This window comes from Vidua chalybeata, chromosome 22 (assembly GCF_026979565.1).
Source record: "Vidua chalybeata isolate OUT-0048 chromosome 22, bVidCha1 merged haplotype, whole genome shotgun sequence".
NCBI classification, from domain to species: Eukaryota; Metazoa; Chordata; class Aves; order Passeriformes; family Viduidae; genus Vidua; species Vidua chalybeata.
This window is the reverse complement of record NC_071551.1, coordinates 6,803,147-6,829,727: the sequence shown is the minus strand read 5'-3', so window position 1 is coordinate 6,829,727 and position 26,581 is coordinate 6,803,147. Positions and strand designations below refer to the sequence as shown.

The window sequence follows — 26,581 nt, the reverse complement described above, 5'->3', positions numbered from 1 at the left end:
TGGGCTGGTGGGTCCAGAGGGAATGCTGCTTCCAGCCAGGGAATTCCCAACCCCTGGAGTCCCTTCCCGAGGGCTGGGCTGAGGGAAGGACGCGGGATGTCCCCATCCTGCCCCGCAGCAGCTCCCTGGGAAGAGGATGGCCTGGGGGATGAGCAGTGTGGTGGGACCGAGTGTCCCCTCCCCAGCCAGCTCCTCCTGGGGAACCCCATGAGCTTTTTGGGGAGCAGTGTGACCCGTGGGTGCGGATCCCAGAGAAGGGAGCTGTCCCTGTGGGAGCTTTGTGCGAGGTTCTGCCAGTGCTGCTGCTGCTCCCGTTTGCGGGCACGGGGCGAGCTGGCAATCCCGTTCCCGTGCCTGCTGGCCATGCCTCACCTCTGCCAGCTCTGCGCGGGGGCCGCGCTGATCCAGCTCCTCCTGGGGAACCCCATGAGCTTTCTGGGGAGCAGTGTGACCCCTGGGTGCGGATCCAAGGAAAGGGAGCCGTCCCTGTGGGAGCTTTGTCCGAGGGTTCCGGCGCTCGCCGGGGCTGGGGGCGCGTCCCGCCCCGCTCCGTGCCGGCGCCCGCCCGAGCCCCCCGCGCCTCTCTCCCTGTCCCCTCGCAGACCTGGGCACGCCCAGCCCCTGCCTGAGCGTGGAGTGCGCCTTCGGGGCCACGTGCGCGGTGAAGAACCAGGAGGCCGTGTGCGAGTGCCAGCAGCAGTGCCAGGGCCGCTACGACCCCGTGTGCGGCACCGACCAGCGCACCTACGGCAACCCCTGCGAGCTGCGCGCCATGGCCTGCCTGCTCCAGAGGGACATCGGCCTCCGGCACAAGGGGCCCTGCGGTGAGACACCGGCCGGGCCTGGGGCTGGGGCCCTGTGGTGAGATTTGGGCTGGGATTGTGCTGCTGGTGGTGGCTGTGCCCTCAAAGGGACATCGGCCTCCGGCACAAGGGGCCCTGCGGTGAGACACCGGCCGGGCCTGGGGCTGGGGCCCTGTGGTGAAATTTGGGCTGGTGGTGGTGGTGGTGGCTGTGCCCTCAAAGGGAAGTCAGGGTGAAGGACGAAGGGCCCTGTGGTGAAATTTGGGCTGGGATTGTGCTGGTGGTGCTGGTGGTGGCTGTGCCCTCAAAGGGAAGTCAGGGCGAAGCACGAAGGGCCCTGTGGTGAAATTTGGGCTGGTGGTGGTGGTGGCTGTGTCCTCAAAGGGAAGTCAGGGTGAAGGACAAAGGGACCTGTGGTGAAATTTGGGCTGGGATTGTGCTGGTGGTGGTGCTGGTGGTGGCTGTGCCCTCAAAGGGACATCAGGGTGCAAAACAAGGGGCCCTGCGCTGAGATTTGGGCTGGTGCTGGTGGTGGCTGTGCCCTCAAAGGGAAGTCAGGGCGAAGGACAAGGGGACCTGTGGTGAGATTTGGGCTGGGATTGTGCTGCTGGTGGTGATTGTGCCCTCAGAGGGACACCAGGGTGCAAAATGAGGGGCCCTGCAGTGACATTTGGGCTGGGATTGTGCTGGTGGTGGTGGCTGTGCCCTCAAAGGGACATCGGCCTCCGGCACAAGGGGCCCTGCAGTGAGACACCGGCCGGGCTTGGGGCTGGGGCCCTGTGGTGAAATTTGGGCTGGTGGTGGTGGTGGCTGTGTCCTCAAAGGGAAGTCAGGGTGAAGGACAAAGGGCCCTGTGGTGAAATTTGGGCTGGGATTGTTGTGGTGGCTGTGTCCTCAAAGGGAAGTCAGGGCGAAGGACAAGGGGACCTGTGGTGAGATTTGGGCTGGTGGTGGTGGTGGCTGTGTCCTCAAAGGGAAGTCAGGGTGCAAAACAAGGGGCCCTGATGTGAGATTTGGGCTGGGATTGTTCTGGTGGTGGTGCTGGTGGTGGCTGTGCCCTCAAAGGGACGTCAGGGTGCAAAACAAGGGGCCCTGCAGTGACATTTGGGATGGGATTGTGCTGGTGGTGGTGGCTGTGCCCTCAAAGGGATGTCAGGGCGAAGGACAAGGGGCCCTGATGTGAAATTTGGGCTGCTGGTGGTGGCTTGTACCCTCAAAGGTACGTTAGGGTGCAAAACAAGGGGCCCTGTGGTGAAATTTGGGATGGGATTGTGGTGCTGGTGGTGGCTGTGCCCTCAAAGGGACACCAGGGTAAAAAACAAGAGGCCCTGTGGTGAAATTTGGGGTTTGTTGTTATTATTTTGTTGTTGTTGGCCTGGGTCCTTCAGAGGGACTTGAGGGTTGAGCCCAAGGGGCCCTGACGTGAGATTTGGGCTGGGACTGTGGTGGCTGTGTCCTCAAAAGGGACGCCAGCATCGAGGACAAGGGGCCCTGTGGGAATTGGGTGGGAATTGGGGTTTGTTGTTGTTTTGTTGTTTCTCGTGGCCTTTGACCTCAAGAGGGACATCAGGGTCACGCACAAGGGGCCCTGTGGTGAGGTTTGGCTGGAGGTTGTTGTTTTGTTGTTGTTTTGTTGTTGTTTTGTTGTTGTTGTTGCTGGTGGCGTTTGTCCTCAAAAGGGACACCAGGGTGAAGGACAAAGGACCCTGCGGTGAGATTTGGGCCGGGGGGTTATTTTATTGCTAAAATAAAAAGCTCCAGGCCAGGATAAAAACCAGGATAAAAACCTCTAGGCCAGGATAAAAACCTCTAGGCCAGGATAAAAACCTCTAGGCCAGGATTAAAACCTCCAGACCAGGATAAAACCTCCAGACCAGGATGAAAAACACCAGTCCAGGATAAAAACCAGGATAAAAACCTCCAGGCCAGGATAAAAACCTCCAGGCCAGGATAAAAACCTCCAGGCTGGGATAAAAACCACCAGGCCAGGATGAAAAGCAGAATAAAAACCTCCAGGCTGGAATAAAAACCTCCTGACCAGAATAAAAACCTCCAGGCTGGGATAAAAACCTCCAGGCCAGAATAAAAACCTCCAGACCAGGATAAAAACCTCCAGGCCAGAATAAAAATCTCCAGGCCAGGATGAAAACCAGGATAAAAACCTCTAGGCCAGGATTAAAACCTCCTGACCAGAATAAAAACCTCCTGACCAGAATAAAAACCTCCAGGCCAGGATAAAAACCTCCAGGCCAGGATAAAAACCTCCTGACCAGAATAAAAACCTCCAGACCAGAATTAAAACCTCCAGACCAGGATAAAAACCTCCAGACCAGGATAAAAACCTCCAGGCCAGGATAAAAACCTCCAGGCCAGGATAAAAACCTCCAGGCCAGGATAAAAACCTCCAGACCAGCAGCAGGAACTGAGCAGGGGGTTGGTGCCTCCTCCTCCCCCATGCCAAGGCAGCAGCTGCTGTGTGCAAGAGAAAAGCAGGAAAAGCACCTTGGAGCCAAATTCCTGCCGAAATGACTGGCAGGGAGCGAAGGGAGGTGTTGGGAGGGGAGGATGAATCCGTGAATACCCAGGAGTCAGGGGAGGTGCTCGCTGCTGTCTCCTGCGGGGAGGCAGAGCTGCTTGGAGAGGGATTTTTTTTTTTTTTTTTTTTTTTTTTTACAAAATCAAGGTTTTTCTGTGCCCCCAGAAAAAAAAAACCAAAAAAAAACCTAATGTGAACCTTAATGTGAAGCTCAGACCCACACACGGAAGCAGCATGGAATCTGAAAAATAGAAAAGCTAAAATGTGAGGTATCAGTATTGAATCTGAAAAACAAAAAAGCTAAAATTTGAGGTATCAGTAGAGAATCTGAAAAACAAAAAAGCTAAAATTTGAGGTATCAGTAGAGAATCTGAAAAACAGAAAAGCTAAACCTGAGGCATCAGTAGAGAATCTGATAAGTAGAAAAGCTAAATCTGTGGTATCAGTGGAAAATCTGAAAAACAAAAAAGCTAAAATTTGAGGTATCAGTATTGAATCTGAAAAATAAAAAAGCTAAAATGTGAGGCATCAGTAGAGAAGCTGATAGATAGAAAAGCTAAACCTGAGGTATTAGTGGAGAATCTGAAAAACAGAAAAGCTAAAATGTGAGGTATCAGTAGAGAATCCGAAAAATAAAAAAGCTGAAATGTGAGGCATCAGTAGTGAATCTGATAAATAGAAAAGCTAAACCTGAGGTATCAGTACAGAATCTGAAAACCAAAAAAGCTGAAATGTGAGGCATCAGTAGAGAATCGGATAAATAGAAAAGCTAAAATTTGAGGTATCAGTAGAGAATCTGAAAAATAAAAAAGCTAAACCTGAGGTATCAGTGGAGAATCTGAAAAACAGAAAAGCTAAACCTGAGGCACCAGTGGAGAAGCTGATAAATAGAAATGCCAAAACCTGAGGTATCAGTAGAGAATCAGAAAAACAGAAAAGCTAAAATGTGAGGTATCAGTGGAGAATCAGAAAAACAGAAAAGCTAAACCTGAGGTATCATTAGAGAATCTGAAAAACAGTAAAGCTAAACCTGAGGTATCATTAGAGAATCTGTTAAATAAAAAAGCAAAACCTGAGGCATCAGTGGAGAAGCTGATAAACAGGAAATCCAAAACCTGAGGCATCATTTCCCCCCGCAGGGGCTCGGCAGGGCCTTTACCTCGTGGGGTCTGTGTTGTAAATTCCCCCAGTATCAGGTGTGCGGTAAGAGCCGGGAGGGGAGGCTGCCGGGGGAGCTGCGGCTGCCTCAGCCCCGGCTTCAGGAGCAGGAGCTCACAAAAAAAAAAAAAAAAACCAGCGTCACCTCCGGCCCGGGCAGCCCCCAGAGCCGTTCTAACGCCGAGCTGTGCCCTCGCCCTGCGCAGAGCCCTGCGGCGAGTGCCACTTCGGTGCCATCTGCGAGGCGGAGAGCGGGCGCTGCGTGTGCCCCACCGAGTGCGTGCCCTCGGCGCAGCCCGTCTGCGGCACCGACGGCAACACCTACGGCAGCGAGTGCGAGCTGCACGTCCGAGCCTGCACCCAGCAGAAGAACATCCTGGTGGCCGCCCAGGGCCACTGCAGTGAGTGTGGCAGTGTCCCCCTTTGTGTCCCCCCCCGCCCCGTCCCCAGCCCGTGTCACCCGCTCCTCGGCCCTGCTGCTCCGCGGCGTTTGGGTCTGAGCGGTTTTCCCTTTTACTTGGGAAAAGTAAATTTTAATTGGATGTTTCGAGGTTCTCCAGCAGCTTGGGTTTGGTTCCCCCCCCTCGCTTATAACCCTCCCCCGGTGTTATTGGTCTTGAGCCAAGCAGAGAAATTGGATTAATGTCCACGGGGCCAAAGCAGGAATTAGGCTAAAAACGTGTCAACAGGCAGCAGCAGAAGTGAGAGCAGAGCTGCGTTTGATCCCCTCCCTCCCCTCCCTCCCCTGGGGTCAATTCCTCTTTGTTCCTGCTTTTCTCCCCTCTCCCCAGCCCCCGGGGAGCTGTCTGGGCTAATTTCTTAATGAATTCAAAGCCCTGCTTAGGACAAAAGGTACGGAGCTGTCCAGCTGGGGCTGGGCGTGCCGGGCTGAGACAGCCCCAAGAGCTGTGGGGAGGATGGGTGAGGCGGCAGCCGCCTCCCGGAAGAAACGGCGAAATGGGATTTTCTTTCCCCTCCAGAAAGAGCTGCTGGGAACCCGAAATGCTCGGGGTGGGCGCCCAATGTTGCACGGATTAAATGAGGAATAACAAATTAATGGCAAACTAGTGGCAAATTAATGATGGCGATGCCCCCGGCCGCGTGACAAAGCCCTGGTGGCTCAGGGTGGCTGAGTGTGACCCTCCCTGTGCCCCAGAGTCGTGTGGCAGCTCCGTGTGCTCCTTTGGTAGCCGCTGTGTGGGTGGGCAGTGCCTGTGCCCGCGCTGCGAGCGCCAGCCCCCGGCCCCGGTGTGCGGCACCGACGGCGTCACCTACGACAGCCCCTGCCAGCTGCGGGTGGCCTCGTGCCAGCTGCAGAAGAGCATCGAGGTGGCCACCACGGGACCCTGTGAGGACGGTAGGTTGGTCCTGCTTCTCCAGGGGGCGGGGGAAAGGGAGGAAGGGGCGAGGGGAGCTTCCCTGTGAGACCCCGAAAAACCCCCAGAGCAGCGGGTCCTGTGCCAGCCACGCTTCCTCTGTGCCCTGTGAGACCCCAAACCCCCCAAAACAGACGGTCCTGTGCCAGCCACGCTTCCTCTGTGCATTGTGAGACCCCAAAAAGCCCCAGAGCAGCAGGTCCTGTGCCAGCCACGCTTCCTCTGTGCCCTGTGAGACCCCAAAAAGCCCCAGAGCAGCGGGTCCTGTGCCAGTCACGCTTCCTCTGTGCCATGTGAGACCCCAAACCCCCCAAAACAGCAGATCCTGTGCCAGCCACGCTTCCTCTGTGCCCTGTGAGACCCCAAACCCCCCAAAAGAGCAGATCCTGTGCCAGCCACGCTTCCCTCACAGCCCCCCCGTGCCCCAAAGGACCCCCGGCACCCCCAGTCCTGTGCCAGCCCCCTTCTAACTCCAACCCCCATTCCTCTATCCCACTTTTTTCCAATTCTATCCAAACGACTTTGGGCACTTCCAGAGATCTGGGCACCCTGTGCCAGGGCCTCCCCACCCTCACAGGGAGGAATTTTTTCCCCGTATCCCACCTAAACTTCCCAGTTTTCAGTTTGAATCCATTCTCCCTTGTCCCATCTCTGCATCCAATGTAAATTTTCCCTCTTTTATCCCCATGTCCCACCTAAATTTATTGATTTTCAGTTTGAAGCCAAGCCCCCTTGCCCTGTCTCTCCATCCTGTGTAAGTTTTCCCTCTTTTTCCCTATTTTCCACCTAAACTTCAGGGTTTTCAGTTTTAAGCCATTCTCCCTTGTCCCATCTCTGCATCCAATGTAAATTTTCCCTCTTTTTTCCCCCACATCCCACCTAAATTTATTGATTTTCAGTTTGAAGCCAATCCCCCTTGTCCTGTCTCTCCATCCTGTGTAAGTTTTCCCTCTTTTTCCCTATTTTCCACCTAAACTTCAGGGTTTTCAGTTTGAATCCATTCTCCCTTGTCCCATCTCTGCATCCAATGTGAATTTTTCTTCTTTTTTCCCCCATATCCCTCCTAAATTTATTGATTTTCAGTTTTAAGCCATTCTCCCTTGTCCCATCTCTGCATCCAATGTAAATTTTTCCTCTTTTATCCCCATATCCCACCTAAATTTATTGATTTTCAGTTTGAAGCCAACCCCCCTTGTCCTGTCTCTGCATCCTGTGTAAATCTTCCCTCTCCAGTGCCATCCCTGGCCCCTGGCAGGGGTTTGGGACTGGAGGATTTTTAAGTTCCCTTCCAACCCAGCCCATCCCACGGCCCTGTTGCCTCAGCAGAGCTCCAGGGAAGGTTTTGGGGTCGGCTCTACCTTTTTTTGGTGAGCCTAAAAATAAAGAACCCGCCGAGTTTTCCCACTCAGGGGGAAGCTGTGGGTTCTGCTGGCACGGGGAGGGAGCTGAGCTTGCCTGGCACACGTGGTGGAGCACGTCAGAGCAGGGCAGAGGGGAAAAGCCAGAGCAGGGTGTTTGATCACAGCCCTGCTCGGGGGATTTCAGGTTGCTGTCCCTCCGCAGGCAGAGCCTGAATAATTCTGTGTGTAATGCCAAAGCCCAGCCTTTGATCACGCCATGAAAAGGGCCCGGTTCCCCTTCCCCCATCCCTTTTCCCCCTTCCAGCAGCCTTTGAAATCAGGCACGTCTCTGCTGCCGCAGCTCGTCCTGCGCAGCTCCAGGGCTTTCAGTCTTCTCCCTGCCCCAGCTCCACGTCACCCACGAGCTCCCCTGTGCACGATTTGGGGTGTTTATTTGGGATTTTGGGTCCTGCACAACTGGGATTTTGGGTCCTGCACAACTGGGATTTTGGGTCCCGCACAACTGGGATTTTTGTTCCTGTTTAACTGGGATTTTGGGTCCCGCACAACTGGGATTTTGGGTGCTGCACAACTGGGATTTTGGGTGCTGCACAACTGGGATTTTGGGTCCCGCACAACTGGGATTTTGGGTCCTGCACAACTGGGATTTTGGCTCTTGCATAACTTTCTTTCTCTCTGTGCACCTCTATGAAAAATCCTGAAAGAAAGAAGGATGTCCCTGCGACAGGAAAGCAAGATAACAGATTGTTTACATTCCTCTCGGACTTTTCCCCAGGCTTAGCCTGGCAGAAATCTTTCTCCTTTTCCCCAGGCTTAGCCTGGCAGAAATCTTTCTCCTTTTCCCTAGGCTTAGCCTGGCAGAAATCTTTCTCCTTTTCCCCAGGCTTAGCCTGGCAGAAATCTTTCTCCTTTTCCCCAGGCTTAGCCGGGCAGAAATCTTTCTCTTTTTCTCTCTGAGAACATGCACAGCTCATTCCCTCCTTGTCCCCAGAGTGTGGCTCGGGGGGCTCCGGCTCGGGGGACGGCAGCGAGTGCGAGCAGGAGCGGTGCCGGCAGTTCGGGGGCTGGTGGGACGAGGACGCCGAGGACGAGCCCTGCGTGTGTGACTTCACCTGCGTGGCCGTGCCCCGCAGCCCGGTGAGCCGTGCCCTCCTGCCGGCCCCTCCCCGGGCCGGCGCGGCCGTGCCAGGGCTGCCCTGAGCCGCGGCCTCGCCCTGCGCGCAGGTGTGCGGCTCTGACGGGGTCACCTACGCCAACGAGTGCCAGCTGAGGAAGACGCGGTGCGAGAAACGCCAGGAGCTCTTTGTCGCCGGCCAGGGAGCCTGTCGGGGTGAGTCCCCTCGGGGCGGCCACTCCCCCTCTGGGTGTGTCCCTGGATGTGTCCCATAAGAGAGAGGCCACTCCCCCTGCTGGGTGTGTCCCTGGGTGTGTCCCCTGGGAGAGGCCACTCCCTGCTCTGGGTGTGTCCCTGGGTGTGTCCCTGGGTGTGTCCCATGAGAGAGAGGCCACTCCTCCCTGCTGGGTGTGTCCCTGGGTGTGTCCCTGGGTGTGTCCATTCAGAGAGGCCACTCCCCCTCTGGGTGTGTCCCTGGGTGTGTCCCTGGGTGTGTCCCTGGGTGTGTCCCTGGGTGTGTCCTTGAGTGTGTCCCATGAGAGAGGCCACTCCCCCCTGCTGGGTGTGTCCCTGGGTGTGTCCTTGGGTGTGTCCCATGAGAGAGGCCACTCCCCCTCTGGGTGTGTCCCTGGGTGTGTCCCTAGGTGTGTCCCCTGAGAGAGACCACTCCCCCTCTGGGTGTGTCCCTGGGTGTGTCCTTGGGTGTGTCCCCTGAGAGAGGCCACTCCCCCTCTGGGTGTGTCCCTGGGTGTGTCCTTGGGTGTGTCCCATGAGAGAGGCCACTCCCCCTCTGGGTGTGTCCCTGGGTGTGTCCTTGGGTGTGTCCCATGAGAGAGGCCACTCCCCCTCTGGGTGTGTCCCTGTGTGTGTCCTTGGGTGTGTCCCATGAGAGAGGCCACTCCCCCCTGCTGGGTGTGTCCCTGGGTGTGTCCTTGGGTGTGTCCTTGGGTGTGTCACATGAGAGAGCCACTCCCCCTGCTGGGTGTGTCCCTGGGTGTGTCCCCTGAGAGAAGCCATGCCCTCCTGACTGGGTGTGTTCCTGGGTGTGTCCCCTGAGAGAGGCCACTCCCCCCTGTTGGGTGTGTCCCTGGGTGTGTCCTTGGGTGTGTCCCCTGAGGGCAGCCACCCCTCCCTGGTGGCTGTGTCCCTGACATGTCCCCAGGTGTGTCCCTGGTGCCCTTTCCCTGGGAATAAGCAGGAATTGCTCTCAGGGGCTGCCCTGCTGTCCCCATGCCCTGCTGTCCCCATACCCTGCTGTCACCATGCCCTGCTGTCTCCATGCCCTGCTGTCCCCCTGTGCCCTGCTGTCCCCATGCCCTGCTGTCTCCATGCCCTGCTGTCCCCATGCCCTGCTGTCTCCATGCCCTGCTGTCCCCATACCCTGCTGTCCCTGTGCCCTGCTGTCCCCGTGCCCTGCTGTCCCCATGCCCTGCTGTCCCCATGCCCTGCTGTCCCCCTGTGCCCTGCTGTCCCCGTGCCCTGCTGTCCCCATACCCTGCTGTCCCCTGTCCAGGGCCTCACCTCCAGTTCCCAGCATCTCCAGGAGGATTTCTGGCAACGCCGCCAGGTCCCGGGTGCCAACGTGACCTTTGTGTCCCTGTCCCCTCCCCTGCAGCCCTGGCCACCACCCCGCCACCCCTGCTGGTCGTGCACTGCAGCCAGACCGTCTACGGCTGCTGCCCCGACAACGTCACCCTGGCGCTGGGCGTGGGAGCGGCCGGATGTCCCAGTGAGTGCCACCGCCCCGGGGGGGGGGACACCGAGGGACCCTCGGGGGGCTGGAGGGAGGATTTGGGCTCCTGTCCCCGGGGGGGTGAAGCTGGGAGCTCCTCAGCTGTAGGGATGGTGGGATGTTCAAGTTGGAAAAGCCCTCCTGAGTTGGTCACCACAGAATTCCTGTCCCCAAGTGCCACGTGCACAGGGGTTTGAGCATTTCCAGGGATGGTGATCCCATTGCTGTAGGATGGTGGAAAAGCCCTCCGGAGTTGGTCACCACAGAATTCCTGTCCCTAAGTGCCACATGCACGGGGTTTTGAGCATTTCCAGGGATGGTGATCCCATTGCTGTAGGATGGTGGAATGTTCAAGTTGGAAAAGCCCTCCTGAGTTGGTCACCACAGAATCCTGTCCCCAAATGCCACGTGCATGGGGGTTTGAGCTTTTCCAGGGATGGTGATTCCACTGCTTCCCTGGGCAGCCCATTCCAAGCCTGACCACTCTTTCCAGTGAACAAATCTTCCCAAATATCCAACCTGAACCTCCCCTGGTGCAGCTTTTCCTCTGGTCCTGTCCCTTGTCCCCTGGGAGAAGGGAGTGACCCCACCTGCCCCACAACCTCCCACTGCTGGTGATCCTCCCGTCCTTCTGCTCCCAGGCCTCAATCCCTTGGGAATGCAGGAGGGCAGGGGGCTGGAGGGGACACTTTGGGTCCTCTGGATGTCCCCAGAGGTGCCTCCAGCTCCTTGGTGCCTCCAGCCCATTGCTGGGCTCAGGGATTTGCACCTGCCTGGGTGACAGCAATGTTCCATGGAGGGAAACGTGTCACCTGGGGACCTTCCAGAGGCCCAGTGACAGCTGGGTGACCCTCTGTGCAGGAAGCTGAGCTGGCCAGGGGCTCATTAATATTTATTCACTAATTATCCGAGCCAGCGGGAGCGTTTTGAAAGGCTCTCAACAGCTGAGGCCTGATGGGGGAAAACATCAGCGCGTGGAGACACAGCTCCAGGGTGGGATAATGCCTGGCTGCTGAGCAGGGAGAGCTGGATAATGGGGGAAAAAACAGCTGGATAATGGGGGAAAAAACAGCTGGATAATGGGGGAAAAGCAGCTGGATAATGGGGGGAAAACAGCTGGATAATGGGGGAAAAGCAGCTGGATAATGAGGGAAAAAACAGCTGGATAATGGGGGAAAACAGCTGGATAATGGGGAAAAACCAGGTGGATAATGGGAAAAACAGATGGATAATGGGAAAAAAGAGCTGGATAATGGGGAAAAACCAGGTGGATAATGGGAAAAACAGATGGATAATGGGAAAAAAGAGCTGGATAATGGGAAAAGCTGCAGGAGCTGTGGGGGTGCTGCCCAGGGGGATGCTCCAGGGGACAGGGGCGTTTCCATCGCTCTGGCAGTGATGATCTTTGGGTTTTCCGATGGAAATCCTGCACACCCCAGTCCATGGACTCAGCTTTCCAGGTGCTTCCAATGGAAATCCACCCCCCAATCCATGGAGTCATCTTCCCAGGGTTGGTGTTTCCAGTGGAAATCCACCCCCAGTCCATGGAATCCATGGGCACAGCTCCCCAGGATTGGTGTTCCTAACAGAAATCCACCCCCAGTCCATGGATTCATCTTCCCAGGGTTGGTGTTTCCAGTGGAAATCCACCCCCAATCCATGGATTCATCTTCCCAGGGTTGGTGTTTCCAGTGGAAATCCACCCCCAATCCATGGAATCCATGGGCACAGCTCCCCAGAATTGGCGTTTCCAGTGGAAATCCTGCCCCCAATCCATGGACCCAGATGCCACCAGTCTGTGTCCCACCCGTGTCCCACCCGTGTCCCACCCGTGTCCCACCCGTGTCCCTCGGGGGGTCTCACCACTCAAGGAGCAGCTTGACGCCCCTGGGCCGGGTTTATCCATGGACATTCCCTTTCCCTGCTCCTGGGATGTCCTCACCCCGCCCCGCTGCTCCCCAGGTGTCCCTCTGTGTCCCTCTGTGTCCCTTTGTGTCCCTTTCCCGCTGGGACAAGGACAGCGCCTGGCTGTCTGTCTTTGGCTGCCTTCCCTCCATCAAGCTGCTCGTTAATGAATTAATAATCACCCTCTAATTGCTTCCTTCCCCTTTGATGTTAATGGGAGAGGAGCTCTTGATGACAGCGGCTGGCAGAGGGGAGCAGCTGGTGGCACCGGGTGACACACGGTGACACGGGTGACACACGGTGACACGGCTGTCCCCTGCTGTCCCTGCCCTCAGGCACGTGCCAGTGCAACCCCTACGGCTCCTACGGTGGCTCCTGCGACCCGGGCACGGGCCAGTGCTCCTGCAAGCCCGGTGTGGGCGGCCTCAAGTGCGACCGCTGCGAGCCCGGCTTCTGGAACTTCCGTGGCATCGTCACCGACGGCCGCAGCGGCTGCACGCGTGAGGGACGGGGACAGCGGGGGGACACCCTGAGGGACAGGGAGGGGACAGGGAGGGGACACCCTGAGGGACAGGGAGGGGACAGCGGGGGGACACCCTGAGGGACAGGGAGGGGACAGCGGGGGGACACCCTGAGGGACAGAGAGGGGACAGCGGGGGGACACCCTGAGGGACAGCGACGGGGACAGGGACAGCGAGGGAACACCCTGAGGGACAGTGAGGGGACAGCAGTGGGGACAGCGAGGGAACACTCTGCGTTGACAGCGATGGGGATGGGGACAGCGGGGGGACACCCTGAGGGGCAGGGAGGGGACACCCCTGAGTGGGACAGGGACAGTGAGGGGACACCCCTGAGTGACAGTGAGGGGACAGTGCCTGGGGGTGGGACAGGGGTGGGACACTTCCCTGAGTGACAGGGGTGGCACATCACCGCCCCTCTTCCCACGTGGTTGCCAGGCCCCCCTTCCCCCTTTCCCACCCTATAACTGCATTTCCATGTCCCCACCCTACAACTGTGGGGTTTTTCCCCGTTTCCCACCCTATAACTGGGTGTTTTCCCATTTTCCCACCCTATAACTGCATTTTTCCCTGTTTCCCACCCTATAACTGTGGGTTTTTCCCCATTTCCCACCCTATAACTGGGTGTTTCCCCATTTTCCCTCCCTATAACTGCATTTACCCCCGTTTCCCACCCTATAACTGTGTTCTTTCCCCATTTCCCACCCTATAAATGTGTTTTCCCATTTTCCCACCCTATAACTGCATTTTTCCCCGTTTCCCACCCTATAACTGTGGGTTTTTCCCCATTTCCCACCCTATAACTCCATTTTCCCCATTTTCCCACCCTATGACTGTGTTTCCCCCATTTCCCACCCTATAACTGCATTTACCCCATTTTCCCACCCTATAACTGTGTTCTTTCCCCATTTCCCACCCTATAACTGCGTTTTTCCCATTTTCCCACCCTATAACTGTGTTTTCCCCCTCTCCCACCCCGTCCCCCGTCCCGCAGCGTGCGGCTGTGACCCCGTGGGCTCGGTGCGGGACGACTGCGAGCAGATGTCGGGGCTGTGCTCCTGCAGGACGGGCATCACGGGCATGAAGTGCACGCAGTGCCCCGCGGGCAGCCGGCTGGGCACCGCGGGCTGCGAGGAGGGTCAGGGCCTGCTGATTTGGGGTTTTGGGTCTTGGTTGTTTGGGGTTTGGGGTCTTGGTTGTTTGGGGTTTTGGGTCTTGGTTGTTTGGGGTTTTGCGTCCTGCAGCTCTGGGGTTTGGGTCCTGCTTGTTTGGGGTTTTGGGTCTTGGTTATTTGGGGTTTTGGGTGCTACAGCACTGGGGTTTGGGTCTTGTTTATTTGGGGTTTTGGGTCCTACAGCACTGGGGTTTGGGTTCTGTTTATTTGCGATTTTGGGTCTTGTTTATTTGGGGTTTTGGGTCCTCCTGATTTGGAGTTTGGGTCTTGTTTATTTGGGGTTTGGGTCTTGGTTATTTGGGGCTTTGGGTCCTGCAGCTCTGGGGTTTGGGTCCTGCTTGTTTGGGGTTTTGGGTGCTGTTTATTTGGGGTTTGGGCCATGCTTATTTGGGGTTTTGAGTCCTACTTGTTTGGGGTTTTGGGTCCTGTTTATTTGGGGTTTCGGGTCCTACAGCACTGGGGGTTTGGGTCCTGTTTATTTGAGGTTTTGGGTCCTGCAGCACTGGGGTTTTGGCTCCCTTGTATTTGGGATTTTGTCTCCCATCTGTTTGGGATTTTGGCTCCTGTCTGTTTGGGATTTTGGCTCCTGCCTAACTGGGATTTTCCTGGATCCCCTCTCGCCCTGCCAGACCCCTCGGCCCCCCGGTCCTGCGAGGAGCTGAGCTGTGACTTCGGGGCCTCGTGCGTGGAGCTGAACGGCTTCGCCCACTGCGAGTGCCCGTCCCCGCTGTGCCCCGAGGCCAACGCCACCAAGGTTTGGGGACATGCCCCGGGGGGGGGCTCGGGGATGTTTGGGACGGGACACAAAATCCTGCAGGAACTGTTCCCTGCTGGGCAAGGGGGACACACGGGTCACAGATGTCCCCTGGCACCCCTGGGCTGCCCTGTGCCCCCCAGCCTGCCCTGGGGCTGTGCCCCGGATGAGCCCCCCAAAAACGCTGCCGGCGTTCGGAGGGTGTCACCGGCACTGCTGTCACCGGGAGGGACCCGAGGTGCAGCTCCGGTGTCCCCCGTGTCCCCAGGTGTGTGGCTCTGATGGTGTCACCTACGGGGACCAGTGCCAGCTGCGGACCATCGCCTGCAGGCAGGGCCAGCGCATCACGGTCAAGCACGTGGGGCAGTGCCACGGTGAGTGTCCCCTGGGCAGTGTCCCTGAGTGCCCCCTGGGCAGTGCCACTGTGAGTGCCCCCTGGGCAGTGCCACTGTGAGTGTCCCCTGGGCAGTGCCACTGAGTGCCCCCTGGGCAGTGCCACTGTGAGTGTCCCCTGGGCAGTGCCACTGAGTGTCCCAGGGCAATGCCACTGTGAGTGTCCCCTGGGCAGTGCCACTGAGTGTCCCCTGGGCAGTGCCACGGTGAGTGTCCCCTGGGCAGTGCCACTGAGTGTCCCCTGGGCAGTGTCACTGAGTGTCCCCTGGGCAGTGCCATGGTGAGTGTCCCCTGGGCAGTGTCCCTGAGTGTCCCCTGGGCAGTGCCATGGTGAGTGTCCCCTGGGCAGTGTCCCTGAGTGTCCCCTGGGCAGTGCCACTGTGAGTGTCCCCAGGGCAGTGCCATGCTCAGTGTCACTAGGGCCACACTGTGTCCCCAGGGCAGTGCCAGCCCCGTGTCCTGAGGCTGGCCCTGCCACCCCTGGGCCATGCCCTGGCACAGCAGCCGCCCTTCCCGGGCTCTGTCACCCCTTCCCAGTGCCACCCCCTCCTCACCTCCCGCCTCTGCTGCTCCCACAGAGTCCGTCACCCATGCGAGCCCCCCGGTGCCCCCCACGCCGCTGCCCACGCTGCCCCCGGACCGGCTCCTGCTGCCCGCGCCCCCTCGGGCCACCACGCGAGCCCCGGTGGCCACCGGCTCGCCGCCGCTGCAAGCCAAGCCCACGGAACGAGGCCACCCTGCCACGAGGCGTGTGACAACGGCCAGGCCGGCCACCACGCCCTGGGTGACCCACGGCGTGCACAGAGCCACCGTCCGCCCACTGGCCACCGTGCCCGTGGTGGTGGCCACCAGCCAGCCGGGCTACGGCGAGTCCGGCAGCGCCGAGGGCAGCGGGGACCAGGACATGGGGACCAGTGGTGACCAGGAGTCCAGCGGGGCGGGATCTGCCGGTGAGTGCCACCCCTGGGGCTCTGTGGTGGCACTGAGTGTCCCCAGAGCAGTGCCATTGAGTGTCCCCAGAGCAATGCCATGCTCAGTGTCCCCAGAGCAGTGCCACTGAGTGTCCCCAGGCCACTGAGTGTCCCCAGAGCAGTGCCACTGAGTGTCCCCAGAGCAGTGCCATGCTCAGTGTCCTCAGAGCAGTGCCACTGAGTGTCCCCAGAGCAGTGCCACTGAGTGTCCCCAGGGCAGTGCCATGCTCAGTGTCCCCAGAGCAGTGCCACTGAGTGTCCCCAGGGCAGTGCCATGCTCAGTGTCCTCAGAGCAGTGCCACTGAGTGTCCCCAGAGCAGTGCCACTGAGTGTCCCCAGGCCACTGAGTGTCCCCAGAGCAGTGCCATTGAGTGTCCCCAGGGCAGTGCCATGCTCAGTGTCCCCAGGCCACTGAATGTCCCCAAGGCACTGAGTGTCCCCTGGTGGTTTCAGCCCCCCCAGGTGTCACCACGAGCGGAGCAGGTGACACACAGCAGTGTCATTGCTGGCTGTCCCCTCACTGTCCCCCAGTGACATGCAGCTGTGTCACTGCTGGCTGTCCCCTGGAGCAGGTGACACTCAGCAATGTCACCGCTGGCTGTCCCCTCGCTGTTCCCTGGAGCAGGTGACACTCAGCAATGTCACCGCTGGCTGTCCCCTCGCTGTTCCCTGGAGCAGGTGACACTCAGCAATGTCACCGCTGGCTGTCCCCTCACTGTCCCCCAGAGCAGGTGACACACAGAGGTGTCATGCTGGCTGTCCCCTCGCTGTCCCCCAGTGACACACAAAGGTGTCACTGCTGGCTGTCCCCTGGAGCAGGTGACACTCAGCAATGTCACCGCTGGCTGTCCCCTCGCTGTCCCTTGGAGCAGGTGACACTCAGCAGTGTCACTGCTGGCTGTCCCCTGGAGCAGGTGACACTCAGCAATGTCACCGCTGGCTGTCCCCTCGCTGTCCCTTGGAGCAGGTGACACTCAGCAGTGTCACTGCTGGCTGTTCCCTGGAGCAGGTGACACTCAGCGATGTCACCGCTGGCTGTCCCCTCGCTGTCCCCAGGTGAGGAGGAGCCGGACGAGGGCCAGGTGACAGCCACGCCTGCCATCGAGAGGGCCACGTGCTACAACAGCGCCCTGGGCTGCTGCTCCGACGGCAGAACCGCGGCGGCCGACGCCGAGGGGAGCAACTGCCCCGGTGGGTTTGGGGCTGCGGGGCACCGAGGGGGCCCTGTGGGGTCGGGAGTTGGGGATCCCTCAAGGGGGAGGACACAGGACCCCCAGGTGGATTTGGGGCTGGTTTGGGGTCAGGAGTCGGGGATCCCTCAAGGGGGAGGACAGAGAACTGCCCAGGTGGATTTGGGGTTGGTTTGGGATCACTTTGGGGTCTGGAGTTTGGGATCCCTCAAGGGGGATGACATGCAGAACCCCCCAGGTGGATTTGGGGCTGGTTTGGGAAGGTTTGGGGTCCCTTTGGGGTCAGGAATTGGGATCTCTCAAGAGGATGACACACAGAGCTCTTCAGGTGGATTTGGGGCTGGTTTGGAAAGGTTTGGGGTCTGGAGTTTGGGATCCCTCAAGGGGGAGGACAGATAACTGCCCAGGTGGGTTTGGGGCTGGTTTGGGATCAGTTTGGGGTCAGGAATTGGGATCTCTCAAGAGGATGACACGCAGAGCTCTCCTGGTGGATTTGGGGCTAGTTTGGGATCAGTTGGGGTCAGGAATTGGGATCTCTCAAGAGGATGACACGCAGAGCTCTTCAGGTGGATTTGGGGCTGGTTTGGGAAGGTTTGGGGTCTGGAGTTGGGGATCCCTCAAGGGGGAGGACACAGAACTGCCCAGGTGAATTTGGGGCTGGTTTGGGGTCAGGAGTTGGGGATCTCTCAGGGTGGGAGGACACAGAACCCCCCAGGTGGATTTAGGGCTGGTTTGGGAAGGTTTGGGGTCCTTTTGGGGTCAGGAATTGGAGATTCCTCCAGGGGGATGACACACAGAGCTCTCCCGGTGGATTTGGGGCTGGTTTGGGGTCACTTCCTGGGGGTGCCTGCTGCTCCCTGACGCAGCTGGGATCTCTCCTCCTTCCCACAATTTGAGGAAGCACAGCCCCACCTCTGCTCCCTCAGAATATCCTCGTTTTCCTGAAAATCGTTCCTCAGGGGCCGCGTCCCAGATTTTTCCCTGCTCAAGTCTTTCCTTGTTCTTTGGGGTTCCCAGTGGGACATCCCCTTCTCCTCTGGGAAAATGGCACTTTCCCTTTGAACCCGTAAAGGACAGCCCGGTGTGAAGGGAGAGGGAAAAGGGAAAGGGGAAGGGAAAGAGGAAAGAGAAAAGAGAAGGAGGGAAAAGGGAAGGAAAAGGGGAAAGGGAAAAGAGAAAGAGGGAAAGGGGAAGAGAAAGGGGAAAGGGAAAAGAGAAAGAGGGAAAGGGGAAGGAAAAGGCAAAGAAAAAGTGGAAAGGGAAAAGAGAAAGAGGGAAAGAGGAAGGGAAAGGGGAAAGAGAAAGGGAAAAGGAGAGGGAAAAAGAAAATGGAACAGGAGAGAGAAAGGAAAAGGAAAAAGGAAAATGGAAAGGAAAAGGAAAAAGGAAAATAGAAAGGAAAAGGAGCCTCCTGTGTGGTTCCCACAGCAGGATCTCTCCATCCTCTGCGTCCCCAGGGCAGGATCCAGCCCTGGCACTCCTGGTGCCACTCCAGGCTGGTTTGGCAGGGCTGTGGTTGCCCTGTGCCAGGCGTGCCCCTCGCCCCCGGCCCCGCTGCGCCCCGTGCGTGCCCGTGGCGTGTCCTCTAACGTGTCTCTCTTGTCACCCAGCGGTGCAGGGGGGCTGCTCTCCGCGCCGGAGCTCGCAGGAACCCGTCTGGTAAAAGCTGCCATCTCCAGCCTGGTCTTTGCCATCTGCTCCAGCACTAATCCTCCATGGCTGTCCCCGTCCCATCCCGACTAACCCGGCACTGGCACTACCCCCACACCGCCATCCCCCTTGCCCAGGGACTCCGGCGCTCCCTCGCCGCCCCTGCCCAGCTCAAGGGCTTTGTCTTGTGTTCCCTCCCTCCCCCAGCCACCAAAGTGTTCCAAGGGGTGCTGATCCTGGAGGAGGTGGAGGGCCAGGAGCTGTTCTACACCCCGGAGATGGCCGACCCCAAATCCGAGCTCTTCGGGGAGACGGCGCGGAGCATCGAGAGCGCGGTGAGCTCCGCGCCCCTCGCGGCGGGCACGGCTGGCACCTGGCACCCCAGGGAGCCCTGCTGGTGCCCCGAGAGGCTGCCCTAGATCAGAGCTAAAGGGTAAAGCAGGGATTTGTTACAAGGATCTCCTCAATGGGCCCACCTTGGGCATGGCCAGGGCCCACCCAAGGGGAACCCAAAACGGTCACAAAATGGACGGTGGTTCCCCGTCCCAGTTTTTTAATGGATCCTGTTGTTCCCCTGGCCCTAAAGAACAGCTGGAATTGTTTATGGATCCTGTTCTTCCCCTGGCCCTAAAGAACAGCTGGAATTGTCACAGAACATCCCTGTCCCACTTTATGGATCCTGTTGTTCCCCTGGCCCTAAAGAACAGCTGGAATTGTCACAGAACATCCCTGTCCCACTTTATTTGTGGATCCCGTTCTTCCCCTGGCCCTAAAGAACAGCTGGAATTGTTCATGGATCCCGTTCTTCCCCTGGCCCTAAAGAACAGCTGGAATTGTTTATGGATCCTGTTCTTCCCCTGGCCCTAAAGAACAGCTGGAATTGTTCATGGATCCCGTTCTTCCCTTGGCCCTAAAGAACAGCTGGAATTGTTCATGGATCCCGTTCTTCCCCTGGCCCTAAAGAACAGCTGGAATTGTTCATGGATCCCGTTCTTCCCCTGGCCCTAAAGAACAGCTGGAATTGTTCATGGATCCCGTTCTTCCCCTGGCCCTAAAGAACAGCTGGAATTGTTCATGGATCCCGTTCTTCCCTTGGCCCTAAAGAACAGCTGGAATTGTTCATGGATCCCGTTCTTCCCTTGGCCCTAAAGAACAGCTGGAATTGTTCATGGATCCCGTTCTTCCCCTGGCCCTAAAGAACAGCTGGAATTGTTTATGGATCCCATTCTTCCCCTGGCCCTAAAGAACAGCTGGAATTGTTCATGGATCCCGTTCTTCCCCTGGCCCTAAAGAACAGCTGGAATTGTTTATGGATCCCATTCTTCCCCTGGCCCTAAAGAACAGCTGGAATTGTTTATGGATCCCATTCTTCCCCTGGCCCTAAAGAACAGCTGGAATTGTTTATGGATCCTGTTCTTCCCCTGGCCCTAAAGAACAGCTGGAATTGTTCATGGATCCCGTTCTTCCCTTGGCCCTAAAGAACAGCTGGAATTGTTTATGGATCCCATTCTTCCCCTGGCCCTAAAGAACAGCTGGAATTGTTTATGGATCCTGTTCTTCCCCTGGCCCTAAAGAACAGCTGGAATTGTTCATGGATCCCGTTCTTCCCTTGGCCCTAAAGAACAGCTGGAATTGTTCATGGATCCCGTTCTTCCCCTGGCCCTAAAGAACAGCTGGAATTGTTTATGGATCCTGTTCTTCCCTTGGCCCTAAAGAACAGCTGGAATTGTTCATGGATCCCGTTCTTCCCCTGGCCCTAAAGAACAGCTGGAATTGTTCATGGATCCCATTCTTCCCCTGGCCCTAAAGAACAGCTGGAATTGTTCATGGATCCCGTTCTTCCCCTGGCCCTAAAGAACAGCTGGAATTGTTTATGGATCCTGTTCTTCCCCTGGCCCTAAAGAACAGCTGGAATTGTTCATGGATCCCGTTCTTCCCTTGGCCCTAAAGAACAGCTGGAATTGTTCATGGATCCCGTTCTTCCCCTGGCCCTAAAGAACAGCTGGAATTGTTTATGGATCCTGTTCTTCCCTTGGCCCTAAAGAACAGCTGGAATTGTTCATGGATCCCGTTCTTCCCCTGGCCCTAAAGAACAGCTGGAACTGTCCCAGCCCATCCCTGTCCCACTTTATGGATCCCGTTCTTCCCCTGGCCCTAAATTCCTGGAAGTGCCCCAGCCCATCCCTGTCCCCTCCCTGTCACCTTGCCGAGGCTGGGAAGCGAATCCCAGCCCGGATCTTTCCCTGGGATCTTTCCCTGGCAGGATGCCCGGGGCAGGATGCCCCCGTTAACCCTTTCCTTGCCCCACAGCTGGATGAGCTGTTCCGGGGCTCTGACGTCAGGAGGGATTTCAGGAGCGTCCGCGTGCGGGACCTGGGCCAGAGCAGCGCCGTCAGGGTCATCGTGGAGGCCCACTTCGACCCGGGTAGGGCCAAATTCCCTGGGCTTTCCCAGCAGGAATTCTGGCTGGGAAATCTGCCTGGGTGGGGAGGAGAAGGAAAGAACCATCCCAAAATTTTTCATCCCGCAGCATTTCCATGTGAGCGCAGCTGGGAGGAGCTGCACGCTAAGGAGGCTGGAAGGGTTTTCTTTGGGAAAGGAGGGTTTTTTTCCTTGGAAAGGAGGATCCTTTTCCTTTGGAAGGAAGGGTTATTTCCTCGGGAGAGGAGGATTATTTTCCTTGGGAATTGAGGGATTATTTTCCTTGGAAAGGAGGGTTATTTTCCTTGGGAATGGAGGTTTATTTTCCTTGGAAAGGAGAGTTATTTTCTTGGGAAAGGAGGATTATTTTCCTTGGGAATTGAGGGATTATTTTCCTTGGAAAGGAAGATTATTTTCCTTGTAAAGGAAGATTACTTTTCTTGGAAAGGATTACTTCCTTGGGAAAGGAGGATTCTTTTCCTTGGGAAAGAAAGATTATTTCCTTAGGAAGGAGGATTATTTTCCTTGGGAAAGGAGGATTATTTTCCTTGGGAAAGGAGGGATTTGGGGAGGTCATGGGAAGGAAATTCCTCTTGGAATCCTCACTGCTGCTTCCCGCCTTTCCCAGCCACGTCCCACACGGCCGCCGACATCCAGGGGGCCCTGCTGAAGCAGCTCCGAGCTTCCAAGAGAAAAACCATCCTGGTGAAGAAGCCCCAGCAGGAGCACATCAAATTCATGGATTTTGGTGAGTCCCGAATTAATGGATTTTTGGTTTGGGGGTTCAGCATGCCAGCAGGGCTCTGCTGGTCTTGCCAACCCTTCAGAACTTCCCCGGGTGGGTCCGGAGGAATCCTGGAATGTTTGGGGTTGGGAGGGGTCTGGACGTGGGCAGGGGTCTTCCAGAGGGTGCTTGGGCACTTCCAGGGATGGGGCAGCCTCAGCCTGTCTGGGAAATCCATTCCAGGGCCTCCCCACGCCCTGGGTAAAGCAGGAAAGGGTTAAAATCCCCCCCTTTTCTGCGGGATGTGGCCTGGAAAGGGATCCTGGCATTCCGGGGGGGGTGGCCAGTCTGGGACTGCTCCTGCTCCACCCAGCCCGGGCTCCCAGGGCACACAGAGCCTGGCAGAGGCACAGCCCCACTGCCAGCGTCCCAAAAAAACCCCAAATTGTGTCCACTTCGAGCCTCTTGTGTCGAAAATTTCTCCTCCATGAGCACACTGGCTGCTCCTCTCATAACCCACACCTGACCCCAACCCAAACCCTAAATGTAACCCACACCTGACCCTAAACCTAACCCACACCTGACCCTAAACCTGACTAAACCTAACCCACAACTTACCCTAAAGCTAACCCACACCTGACCCTAAATGTAACCCACACCTGACCCCAACCCAAACCCTAAATGTAACCCACACCTGACCCTAAAGCTAACCCACACCTGACCCTAACCCACACCTGACCCCAAACCCCAGCTGACCCCAAACCCCAGCTAACCCCAAACCCCCCAGCTGACCCCAGCCCTAACCCCCTGCTGTCCCCAATCCCAGCTGATCCCAAACCCCAGTCCCAGCTGACCCATTCCCAGCTGACCCCAGTCCCAGCTGACCCCAAACCCCAATCCCATCTGACCCCAGCCTCATCTGACCCCAAACCCCAGTCCCAGCTGACCCCAAACCCCACAGCTGACCCCAGTCCCAGCTGACCCCAAACCCCAATCCCATCTGACCCCAAACCCCAGTCCCAGCTGACCCCAGAGCCCAGTCCCAGCTGACCCCAGACCCCAGCCCCAGCTGACCCCAAACCCCAGTCCCATCTGACCCCAAACCCCAGCCCCATCTGACCCCAAACCCCAGCCCCATCTGACCCCAAACCCCACAGCTGACCCCAAACCCCAGTCCCAGCTGACCCCAAACCCCAATCCCATCTGACCCCAAACCCCAAACCCAGCTGACCCCAAACCCCACAGCTGACCCCAAACCCCAGTCCCAGCTGACCCCAAACCCCAGTCCCAGCTGAGCCCTCCCCGCTGTGTTCCAGACTGGATCCCCCACCTCTTCACCACCACCGTCACCACCACCACGGGCACCACCATGGCACCGGCCACCACCCGCAGGGCGCCCGTGGCCACCACCCGCAGGGCGCCCGCGGCCACCGCAGCCCCGGGGTGGCACGGCGAGCCCGCGGGCACCGTGGCCACCACCCGCAGGGCGCCCGCGGCCCTGGGCGAGCCCGCGGGCACCGTGGCCACCACCCGCAGGGTGCCCACGGCCACCGTGGCCCCGGGCGAGCCCGCGGGCACCGCCGGGAGCCCCGGCCGGAGGAAGCCCACCCCGCCGGCCCCTGGCACGGCGCCCGCCCCGCGGCCCTGCGAGTCCCAGCCCTGCCTGCACGGTGGCACCTGCCAGGACGACGGGCACCACTTCACCTGCAGCTGCCCCGCGGGCACGGGAGGGGCCGCGTGCGAGAAATGTAGGTGCCAAAAACCCCGGATTTGGGCCCTTGGAAATCGCTTCCCTCGCCCTGCCGTGGGGAGGGTGCCACCCCCCCCGCACCCCTGCCGGGTTGTTCCAGGTGGGATTTGGGCACTTCCAGAGATGGGAAAGGGTTAAAAAAAGCACTAAATGGCTAAAAAAAAATCGCCAGACAGCAAAAAAAATCACTAAACTGCTAAAATAAATATCACCAGGCTGCTAAAAAAAATCACCAAACAGCTAAAAAATCACCCCATTCTCCCCCTTTCTTCCCCCTTTATTCCTCATTTCTCCCCTGCTCTCCCCCCATATCCCCCCATTTCCCCCCATTCTCTCCCTTTCCCCCCTTTTCTCCCCCCTTGTCTCCCCCGTTCTTTCCCCCATTCTCCCCCTTTCTTCCCTCTTTATTTCTCATTTCTCGCCCCCATTTCCCCCCCATTTCCTCCCATTTTTCTCCCCCCCATTTCCCCCCATTTCTCCCCCACTCTTCCCCCATTTCTCCTGCCCTTTTCCCCCCTTTTCCCCCATCTCCCCCCCATTTCTCCCCCTTCTCTCCCCCCTTGTCTCCCCTGTTCTTTCCCCCATTCTCCCCCCATTCTCCCCCCTTTATTCCTCATTTCTCCCCCCAATTTCGCCCCCATTTCCCCCCCATTTCTCCCCCCCTTTTCCCCCCTTTTCCCCCCTTGTCTCCCCCCTTGTCTCCCCTGTTCTTTCCCCCATTCTCCCCCCATTCTCCCCCTTTCTTCCCCCTTTATTCCTCATTTCCCCCCCATTTCCTCCCAATTTTCTCCCCCCATTCCCCCCCATTTCTCCCCCATTTCCCTCCCCACTCTCCCCCATTTCTCCCCTCATTTCCCCCCATTTCCCCCCCCTCTCCCCCCCCTTTCCCTCCCTTTCCCCCCCTTGTCTCCCCCCTTGTCTCCCCCGTTCTTTCCCCCATTCTCCCCTTTTCTTCCCCCTTTATTTCTCATTTCTTGCCCCCATTTCCCCCCCATTTCCTCCCATTTTTCTCCCCCCATTGCCCCCCATTTCCCCCCATTTCCCCCCCACTCTTCCCCCATTTCTCCTGCCCTTTTCCCTCCTTTTCCCCCCATTCCCCCCCTTTCCCCCCCATTTCTCCCCCCCATTTCCCCCCATTCCTCCCCCACTCTTCCCCCATTTCTCCTGCCCTTTTCCCCCCCTTTCCCCCCTTGTCTCCCCCCTTGTCTCCCCCGTTCTTTCCCCCATTCTCCCCCTTTCTTCCCCCTTTATTCCTCATTTCTCCCCCCCATTTCCCCCCCATTTCCCCCCCATTTCTCCCCCCCATTTCCCCCCATTCCCCCGTCACTCTTCCCCCGTTTCTCCTGCCCTTTTCCCCCCATTTCCCCCCTTGTCTCCCCCGTTCTTTCCCCCATTCTCCCCCTTTCTTCCCGCTTTATTTCTCATTTCTCGCCCCCATTCCCCCCATTTCCACCCCATTTCTCCCCCTTGTCTCCCCCCTTGTCTCCCCCGTTCTTTCCCCCATTCCCCCGCCGTTCCCCCACTCCCCATGCCCGTTCTCCCCGCAGCCCCCGGCCCGTTCGTGCCGCGCTTCGGGGGCCGCTCGGTGCTGGCGCTGCGGACGCTGCGCGCGTACCACACGCTGCGCGTCGCGCTCGAGTTCCGCGCGCTGGAGCCCGCGGGGCTGCTGCTCTACAACGCGCAGCGCCACGGCAAGGACTTCATCTCGCTGGCGCTGCTCGGCGGCTTCGTGCAGCTGCGGTGAGCCCGGCACGGCCCGGCGTGCCCGGGGGGCAGAGCGCGGGGGGCGTTCATTTTTGGGAGGGCGTGCTTGGAGTGGTCGAGCTCGGGTGAGCCCCAGCATGGGAATTCGCAGCCCAAGAGGGAGAATTTGTATCCCAAGAGGGAGAATTTGTATCCTAAAAGGCCTCAAAGTGGATAAAAATTGGGATTTTTTAATTTTTGGGAGGGCGTGGTTGGAATAGTCGAGCTCAGGTGAGCCCCAGGATGGGAATTTGCATCCCATGAGGGAGAATTTGTATCCTAAAAGGCCTCAAAGTGGATAAAAATTGGGATTTTTTAATTTTTGGGAGGGTGTGGTTGGAGTGGTCGAGCTCGGGTGAGCCCCAGCATGGGAATTCGCAGCCAAGAGGGAGAATTTGTATCCCAAGAGGGAGATTTTATATCTAAAAGGCCTCAAAGTGGATAAAAATTGGGATATTTTAATCTTTGGGAGGGCGTGGTTGGAGTGGTCGAGCTCAGGTGAGCCCCAGCATGGGAATTCGCAGCCAAGAGGGAGAATTCGTATCCCAAGAGGGAGATTTTATATCCCAAGAGGGAGAATTCGCAGCCCAAGAGGGAGAATTTGTATCCTAAAAGGCCTCAAAGTGGATAAAAACTGGAATTTTTTAATTTTTGGGAGGGTGTGGTTGGAATGGTCGAGCTCAGGTGAGCCCCAGCATGGGAATTCGCAGCCAAGAGGGAGAATTTGTATCCCAAGAGTGAGAATTTGTATCCCAAGAGGGAGATTTTATATCTAAAAGGCCTCAAAGTGGATAAAAATTGGGATTTTTTTAATTTTTGGGAGGGCGTGGTTGGAATACTGAGGGAGCTCGAGCTCAGGTGAGCCTCAGGAGGCGAATTCACATCCTAAAAGCCTCAAAGTGGACAAAAATCTGGATTTTTAAAAAATTTTTGGGGATGTGGTTGGAATACTGAGGGGGCTGGAGCTCGGGTGAGCCCCAGGATGGGAATTCACATCCCAAGAGGGAGAGGAGGGAGAGAGGGAGGGGAGGAAAGAGAGGGAGAGAAGGAGGGAGGGAAGGGAAAAGAGGGAGAGGAGGGAGGGAGAGAAGGAGGGAAAGGAGGGAGAGGAGGGAAGAAGAGAAGGAGGGAAAGAGGGAGGAGGGAAGGAGAGAGGGAAAGAAGGAGAAGAAGGAAGGAGAGAAGGAGGGAGAGAGGGAGGGAGGGGAGGAAGGAGAGAGGAAGAGGAGGGAGGGGAGGAAGGAAGGAGGGAAAGGGAGAGAAGGAGGGAAAGGAGGAAGAGAGGGAGAGGAGGGAAGGAGAGAAGGA

General features: G+C 57.7%; 1 protein-coding gene across 6 annotated transcripts in view; it reads left to right on the top strand.

Moving 5' to 3' along the window:
• The window catches only part of AGRN (agrin), a 101,993-nt gene that overhangs the window by 50,129 nt on the left and 25,283 nt on the right, over positions 1 to 26,581 (top strand). For all 6 annotated transcript variants that reach the window (XM_053962802.1, XM_053962799.1, XM_053962800.1 and 3 more), the window contains exons 7-23: positions 603 to 824; positions 4,704 to 4,898; positions 5,654 to 5,854; positions 8,226 to 8,371; positions 8,459 to 8,564; positions 9,964 to 10,077; positions 12,321 to 12,485; positions 13,498 to 13,641; positions 14,307 to 14,431; positions 14,700 to 14,805; positions 15,403 to 15,774; positions 16,852 to 16,986; positions 18,843 to 18,970; positions 20,946 to 21,060; positions 21,685 to 21,804; positions 23,097 to 23,528; positions 25,078 to 25,270. In XM_053962802.1, the coding sequence (XP_053818777.1) occupies positions 603 to 824; positions 4,704 to 4,898; positions 5,654 to 5,854; positions 8,226 to 8,371; positions 8,459 to 8,564; positions 9,964 to 10,077; positions 12,321 to 12,485; positions 13,498 to 13,641; positions 14,307 to 14,431; positions 14,700 to 14,805; positions 15,403 to 15,774; positions 16,852 to 16,986; positions 18,843 to 18,970; positions 20,946 to 21,060; positions 21,685 to 21,804; positions 23,097 to 23,528; positions 25,078 to 25,270 (3,019 nt within the window). The remainder of the gene's footprint in view (positions 1 to 602; positions 825 to 4,703; positions 4,899 to 5,653; positions 5,855 to 8,225; positions 8,372 to 8,458; positions 8,565 to 9,963; positions 10,078 to 12,320; positions 12,486 to 13,497; positions 13,642 to 14,306; positions 14,432 to 14,699; positions 14,806 to 15,402; positions 15,775 to 16,851; positions 16,987 to 18,842; positions 18,971 to 20,945; positions 21,061 to 21,684; positions 21,805 to 23,096; positions 23,529 to 25,077; positions 25,271 to 26,581) is intronic.